The sequence below is a fragment of the Ceratocystis lukuohia genome (genome assembly GCF_044167205.1).
Source record: "Ceratocystis lukuohia strain C4212 chromosome Unknown Supercontig2_pilon, whole genome shotgun sequence".
Taxonomy (NCBI): domain Eukaryota; kingdom Fungi; phylum Ascomycota; class Sordariomycetes; order Microascales; family Ceratocystidaceae; genus Ceratocystis; species Ceratocystis lukuohia.
In genome coordinates this window covers 3,617,345-3,625,265 of record NW_027263521.1, presented here as the reverse complement: position 1 = coordinate 3,625,265, position 7,921 = coordinate 3,617,345, and the positions used below count along the sequence as shown (strand labels likewise).

The 7,921-nt window shown below is 47.3% G+C and overlaps 2 protein-coding genes across 2 annotated transcripts; one reads left to right on the top strand and one right to left on the bottom strand.

The window, feature by feature from the left end:
* Window positions 1–3,851: 3,851 nt before the first annotated feature.
* HOO65_020895 (NAD/NADP-dependent indole-3-acetaldehyde reductase) lies at window positions 3,852–4,852 on the top strand (the record flags this gene model as incomplete). Its single annotated transcript, XM_071006939.1, has 3 exons — window positions 3,852–3,899; window positions 3,962–4,082; window positions 4,149–4,852. 3 exons carry the CDS (start codon window positions 3,852–3,854, stop codon window positions 4,850–4,852), a joined length of 873 nt encoding a protein of 290 aa, XP_070861533.1.
* A 679-nt stretch (window positions 4,853–5,531) lies between these two features.
* On the bottom strand, window positions 5,532–7,921 carry HOO65_020894 (Acyl transferase/acyl hydrolase/lysophospholipase; the record flags this gene model as incomplete). The annotated part of the gene is made up of 6 exons (XM_071006497.1): window positions 5,532–6,613; window positions 6,671–7,284; window positions 7,344–7,361; window positions 7,434–7,625; window positions 7,686–7,824; window positions 7,873–7,921. 6 exons carry the CDS (start codon window positions 7,919–7,921, stop codon window positions 5,532–5,534), a joined length of 2,094 nt encoding a protein of 697 aa, XP_070861532.1.

The following is a 7,921-nucleotide window of genomic DNA, read 5'->3' as shown; positions in this document are numbered from 1 at the left end:
AGGGCTGGCCTCAAATGTCGAAGAGCCTCGTGCCGGATGCACTGGATCGGTGTTGACTTGTATGGCTTGGCGGGCACACGCATAAATACAAGTTGCAGAAGAGCAGCCTCAGTGTCTATTGTCTATCTTTATCTGACTCTCCCCTCTCCATGCCCCCCCCTTTTTTTTTTCTTACATTTTTACTTCTACGCGCCTCACTTATTTCTTTATTTTACAGCCCTTTCAACTTTCCTCTTTTTACAGTTTCTATTATATATTAGCAGGCCTCTTTTACGTCGCTTGTGATGATGGAAACGATATGAACTCATTTTTCGTCATGGATTACTAGAGCGCTTCTTTTTTTTGTGTTTTTTCTGCTTTTTTACTTTTATCTGAACAGTCGTTGGTGTCTCTTGGGATATATAGCCTCGCCCATTTGTGTATTGGGTGTTTTTGCACTACAAGGACTCTTGTCTTGTTCTGTTTTGTTTCTCTGGTTCTTTGGTTTAATGGTGTTCGCGGTTATTTGTCTCAGGCCTTCCTGCTCACTCTTGGGTCTTTTTATGCTGTCTATTTTGTATGAGCTGCTTCATTTATACATATATGTTCCACTCCTTTTCCAGCTGCGCTGTCTTGCACGTCCCATCCCCCTTCTAATGATGCTGTACGATCTTTGCTTGCGCCTGTTGCTCTCTACAGAGCTGCTTTCCCTTTCTTTTCTCACTAATTCTTGGAGTTTCGCTTGTTGTCTTATCCTCTGGGCCATGGAAACACGGTTGGAGAGCAGATATGGGGGAGGGAGGCAAAAAGTCAAGGGACCAGACCTCTCCAGAAGCCAATTCGGGGGAGGTCACATCGGTCTAGGCGCTTCTCCAGACAGGCAAACAGGGGGAAGCTTGCGATGCTGTTCTCCATATTCTGCATGGGGGCTTGCAACAATGGTTTTGTTCAGTTGCTTGTGTATGTCCGTCCGTCTTGTTCATCTTTGCTCTCCTCTCCTTTTTTTATTTTTATTTTTTACCCATTTTCTTCCTTTCCCCAAAAAAACTCATTACAGCCCTGTTTTCTCTTTTATAGAATGAGTGACTACTTGCTGCAAACTGGCTTCGCTTTCACCTTTTTTTTTTTTTCCTCAAAATCCGAATTCCAAGGCTGGCTTATAGTTTATATGGTTTCATAAGCTGTGCTGGCAGTGAAACTTGTTCTTCGTTGCCCAAGAGTCTAAGCTTACTCTCAGATGTGTATGGCGCTGTGTCCCAACGTGGTGTCATCTCAACAGTAAATCACGCTTGGGGAGTGGTGGCAGTAAGAGGATTCAATGAAACAAGGTTTTCTGTACGCATCGTAAGTAAGAAACAGGGCGGTAAAGATTGTGTGTGTGTGTGTGTGTGTGTGTCTGTCTTTGTGAAGATGCATGCGACGGGGAGGCAAGCAAGGCGCATTGTATTATAAGAGCCTGGCAGTTGCGGTGTCGAAAAAGCTGCCAGGTTGGGCTTCTATTTCTCGGCTTTCCTTCTCTATTACCCATATTACTGTAGCAAGCATTGGTATAGCCCCCTCCTTCTGGGATGGCATCCCTCTCCTGAAGCCTGATGGCCCCTTGACTGAAGCCGCGGACGCTGCCTAAATCATCGTGGCTAAGCCTGCCACTCCTACTGACTTTCCCCGGCCCTACCAGTGTATAAAGTGTGACAAGACTTTCTACGGCCATGGGCACCAATCCCGTCACATCCGCACTCATGCTGGCGAGGCGCCTATGCCAGTCTCTAGAATGTTTGGAGCGCTTCTCTTGCTCAGGTTCAGAGTCTACGCCAATGTGGACTCGATAGGGGAACGGGCGGTAGTCAAAGGAAAAAAAATAAAAACAAAAAAAAAAAAGACAAACACGAGACGTGCACATAATACCAAGGGAGATGCCCCTCACGATGACATCATCTCGAGACTCCTTACAAGTCATGTGCAAGACAGAGTTTTTATCTCGAGGTTTTACGGCTGAGCTGTGAAAGGAATGCTTGGGGGTTGAGTTGGGGGATAGGAAAAGGCATTGACAAAAGCCTGAGAGGAGAGCGCTGTGGGCCAGCAAAGTCTTGCTTGACCTTGGGCCTGCACTGACGGCTTTTATACTAATATTACGCTTATATAATAGACCTTTTGTCTGCCTTGTTTGCGGCTATGAAACCCGAACAACACCCATTTTCACATAGGCCACGAAGGGGGCCTTGGTCCGTCCAGCACGGGGATGCGAAAGGGAAAAGTAAAAGTAAAAGAAAAAAAAGGAAAAAGGGGATGGGTTCAGCAACACCCCTCCCCCCTCCCCCCTCCCCCCAATATCTTCAACTTCATGCTTCCACTTCTAGACTTAGTGCCAATTCAACTGATATCACCCCGAGACACCCGTGGTTCTGAACAGTATTGGCAGGGAGAAAAAAACGGGAAAAAAGGAAAGATAAACGTGCCGCTTCAAAAGGGGCAGCTGACGTGGGCACCCTACCAGTAGCAATGGCAATGCCATGGTATCAAAGCCTTTGTTCGTTTATATTCGCTTGGTGGGCTGCAGTTACAGTAGAAAGCCGCGGAAGAGACGCGTGCACACTGACTGAGGAGCCAAGGGATCAATCAGGTGAATCTAGGAGAAAGAGAGGGATAGCTGTTTTGTTATCTGTCAAAGTCTAGCGGATCAGTTTGCGCCCCATTGAGGGGAGGGGTCTAGACCACTGGCAATTCAGAAGCAAACACTGTACACATGTATGCTGCGAGATGGCGCACGCGTAGGGGGAAGAGGGTGGGGGGGGGGTTGGCAAGGGAAAGCGATGGCAATGGAGATAGAGGTCCGGGCAAAAGGGAGCCTGGCCTAAAGCAGGGACGGAATTCACCACAGCGTGGCTTTCTGAAGTACCCGGGCTGAACAGCCAATCCCGCCGTATTTGAATTTCATTGCGAGTATCAAGTTGCAGATGCCATGCAACGAGGAGTGCATGTCTTTCGTACACTCAGAAACCTTGACAAATCCTAGGAGATAATCAGACTGGAGATAACCTTCCGCCACCAACTGAGTTGATTCGTGGTCAGCGTTTCTTTGTGCGTCACACAAATGGGGAAGGTAGGTACGCCATTAGGGTTGCGTGTACCCACAACCCTAACTGGTGTATCGAATGATCGGATGATGTGGGGGAGGAGGAGGCCACGGAAAGCTCACTACTTCATAGGCGGGGTACATCTTGCGGGCGGAGTGTTGCGTTTTGGTATTTCCGAGCGTGTATGATCGCTTGATTAAGAAATGTTGGATGTCTTTACCCCGATGTGACATCGGGCTGGGGCTTGACTCTAATACGATCGATGGCCGCACTTGCCGCGATATAATCTCCAGTCAGCGATGGGGGTCGGCTCGGCCTACACCAAGAGCATTAGTGATAGGAATCGCGGAAAGCAAAAGCACAAGCAAAATGCCGAAACAGCCTAACGCGAAAATGCATCATATCATGAAGTTACCAAAGAAACTACAGCATGCTTGTGGCTTCCTGAAAAAGTGAATATGGCTGGCTGTGCTGCTCAAATGGTTGTTTTCTTATCTTCCGTGTCCGTATTATGTACATGGCCTTACTCGTAGTAAGCGGTAATGCAACTAGCCGTCCCTTTTTGTCCGGCTCCGCCCCGAATGTAGGGCATGCAGCGGCCAGCGACTAGTTGCTGATGAGCAGAGACTAGTGTTCATTCGTTGGGTCATTGAGCTAAGCTGATAAATAGCCCCCAGTGGCCTCACCTCACCGTAAGCGAGAACGTGGCTTGCTTTTCTTTTTTATCGTTTTTGATATTTTCTGTCGTCTCCTCAATTGGTTATCTGATTCCACTCCATTAATCCACGCATAGCCACAATGTCTTTGCCAACTGTTACGTTGTCGTCAGGTCACAAGGTTCCAGCGGTAAGACACCTTTCAAGTTCCACAAGCATAACCAGCACGACAACTGACAACGGGAATTCTAGCTGGCCTATGGATTGGGAACCAAATGGTTCAAGACCACTCCCGGTCAGCTAGATCAGAAGACGATGGATGGCGTCAGACTGGCGCTGAAGCTCGGCTACCGCCACCTGGACGGCGCTCAGGGTAGGTGTTTGGGCAGATTCAAAGCGATTCGGATGTCTGAATGATTGGTAGCTGACATCTCTGCAGTATACAACAACGAAGCAGAAGTTGGTTCTGCCGTCGCTGAGTCTGGGGTACCGCGGTCCGAGTTGTTCATCACTACAAAGGCCAAGGAATATGGGAACATTGAGAATAGCCTTGAACAGTCGCTCAAGCTGCTGAAAACCGACTACGTGGACCTCTACTTGATTCACAACCCCTTTGGTGCCACAATTGAGCAGCTGCGCGATGCTTGGAAGGGCATGGAGTCTGTTGCTAAACGCGGCCTAGCCAAGTCCATCGGAGTCTCCAACTTTGGTATTCTGCAACTCCAGGCCGTGCTAGATGTGGCAACGATTATTCCTTCCATCAATCAGATTGAACTGCACCCTTATCTGCCGCAGGACGAGCTCCGTGCTTTCATGAAGCAGAAAGGCGTCGGCCTTGAAGCTTACGGGCCTGTAACGCCACTGTCCCGAGCAGCGCCTGGGCCCGTCGATCCAGTTGTGCAGCGTCTGGCACGCAAGTATGGAGTCTCGGATACGTCGGTCTTGCTGCGCTGGGTGATTGACCAGGGATATCTGGCTGTGTCGACCAGCGGGAGTGAAGAGCGGCTTAAGGCCATGATTACGGAGGTGCCGAGCTTTGAATTGACCGATGATGAGGTGAAGGAGCTTCTGCAAGTTGGACGGGGCAAGACGTATCGGCATTTCATGGCATCGCATTTCAAGGCAATGGGAATTGAGCCTTGAAGGGAGGGCAGCTTCGACTGTTTTTAATACAAATCTTCAAGTTGGATTGAATCACACAAGAAATGGGAGTTCTATATAAGGATTGGCTGTTGGTATATCTGGGAGAATGAGACATGTGCTTGACCACTTACCAGAGGATATCAATTGCACAGGGTGGAGATCCTATAGGCCGTATCCCATGACGACACTAACATCCGTATGGTACCTTGGGTATTAGAGGCTCTATGAGAGTCTCGTGTAGGAGTGCGCTGGCTTTTATTGCTTATATATTGGCGATATTTGGCAAAAAGCTGGAGAGACATTGTGTTCGACATGACAAGTGTACTATTGTGGTGATATAAAACGCAGGCCTGCGATAACTCGATGCTTCGTTTATTCTTAGTCAGGGCATGAAGCAATACACCCAAGTCTCTTGGGCATCTACTGCGACATACTTTGCCTGGAAGTGGTGCAGGTTGCACCTGGCTACCTGGTTGTAGCATATAATAGAGCGCTGGAGTCTCTACCGGAATCATATAGTCCCGGGAGACATGATGTAGTAATAGGATTTCCACCTTTTGAATAGCGCTCTTGGTGAGCGTAAATTGGATAACATTGAAGCTGAGACTGTATATAAGCAAAAACGAAACGAAAACCAAGAACCCAAAAATCCAAACCAACAGATGCTAACCCCCAGCTCTTAGAAGAAATCGGTCTCAAGGCTCTTCTTGTACCATAGCCGCGTGATAGAATGTACCAGGCTGTGCATATCAAATAGACCCGGAGTCTTTTGCCTGCGAAGGAAGCCATATCCTAACAGGATTCCGATGGCTTCAATTATTTCTTCCGGTTCTTCAAACTTTGGAAAACTCGATTGGGGAATTGACTTCGGGCTCATATGTGAAATGGCCTCGAGTAAGGCTGCTGCAGACTCAGAAACTTTGTGAATTTGCTGAAATGTAATAATCCAAGTAGTGGTTACAGCGCCTTGAGAATGGTGGTAGTGGGCTTCATCGATATGAGTTTTGTTTAGCAGCCTGAGCTTAGTGCTCTCTGCAGTCCGTAAGAGGCCAAGATAATCAGAAATAGAGACATCATGGATGAGCATGTAGTCTGAAGCTTGCGAAATTGCCAAGGGGAGATAGCTGAGTTCTTCGAGGAGGTCATTTACTAAGGCTTTGTCGTCCAATTGACTCTCATACTCTAGACCCTCCATATTTAGCTTCAGAATGCTTGTTAGTTCTTCAGAGGACATTTCTTTGAGTTTTATGATATCTGCCCTATCCTGGACAACTGACCAGGCGACTTGATCGGATCGCGTGGTGATGAGAATTCTACCCATATCGTTGTGTGGAAAAAAATGGGCTATTCTATTTTGCGTTTCAGCGGCGTTGAAGAGTTCAATGCTATCGAGGTTGTCGAGTATAAGTAGCCATTTTCCAGACTGCTCTGATTCTAGGTAACGCTTCACAAGCATTTTCGGGTCGTTTGTCTTAGTGTCCTCAATTTCCAATTTCTCAGCAAGCTTTTTGCAACTATCGTGAAAGATATCCATATCAACCACAGTAAGCCAGAAGACAGAATAGTCCGGCTTCTTTATCTTCATGGAATGTGCAAGCTTTAGGGCTATCTGGGTTTTACCCATGCCGCCCATGCCCACAAGCACGACCTCTTGGAAGCTAGCCTGGTTAAAAAGTTTGTCACTTAACATGGTGAGAGTATCTTCTTGTCCAACGAAGTATATGTTCTCGCGGTAGGGGATGTAGTGAACAGATAGGTGATCTACAAATAGAAATATTAGCTGCATAGCTCTATCAGAGGCTCTTTTTTCGGACTTACTGCCTGGTTGAAGTGATTTTGCGGAAGCTTGATGGGTAGCTTCTAGGGTCAGAGACTTGGGGATGCAAGCCTCAGTCATGGCCTTGACAAATTTCATGAGAGAAGCTTCGTTTTCGTGGAGGTAGTTGAGGGTGTGTGATGAAACTTTGCTTGCTTGTCTCCAATCCAAAAGGGTGACATCCTTCAGACCATTCTCGACATCGAATCTGTAATATCCTGTCGTCCCGTCAAACTTGTCTTGGAGTCGCAACGCAGTAGCTTTGGAAGTAACCGCCATTTCTTTGAATGCCTTGATGACCGAATCTTTTGTGTTGCCCACCCTGACGACATCACCGAGGCCTGTGCCAATACTTAGGACTATCATTGGTCGACCAGGAAATTGCTTTTCGGCCTCTACGATAAGACTCTCACACGGGTTGTTGTGGCCAAAGCTAGCGTCAATGAACTCGGTTTCGTCGCGGCCTATTTTGATTGATTTGAATAAGGTTGCCGTTGCAGATGTCGCTCTGGCCACCTCCCAGATCTTGGACCCAGAGAAACCGGAGGATGTATCATATGTAGTGAGCAGAGTTGGTGATGTCTCGATATTATCCTTGGTCATAGCCAGTACGGCACTAGACTGTGGTGGTTAAATGATAGATCTATGGCATTCAGTGCATATGATAGAACTCACGTTTTGGTGCATGATTGCCTGTAAAAGGGTAAGTCTTCGTGTGAACAAGTGTTTGCCGTAGGTTTGCCCATTCCCCGCAGTTCTACGCACTTGGGCTCAACGCAGTGCTCGCGAATTATGCGCTTAACAGCATCTTCCAAGTTGGTGGCAGAAAGAGTATCTGAAGAGCCTAAGATCAACTTTAGCCGTTTGGGAGTAAAAGCTGTTTCGGCGAGTTTCTTATACGTCCGAATACATTGGTCGACTGTCATTTCTAGTCGACCAAGCATCATAGCAATGATTCTGTAGTATCATGTCAGAAAGATTTCTCAGATATAACAATGTCATCGGCGAGAACCATACCCTCCTGTGCCCGTACCGCCAATTAGGTCAAATCTCTCACATGGCTTTGGTATTTCAGAGAGTTTTTCGGAATCCTTAATAAACTCCATGATTTCCTCTAGAATAAAGAGGCTCGATAGCCCGCGTATACCTCCACCATCTATTACAGTTAGAAACTCTATATAGAGTCAAGGCAAAAGTAGCATACCGAGAGAGAGGATCTTGCATGGCTCAGTAGCGGCTGTGGGCGAGCTCAT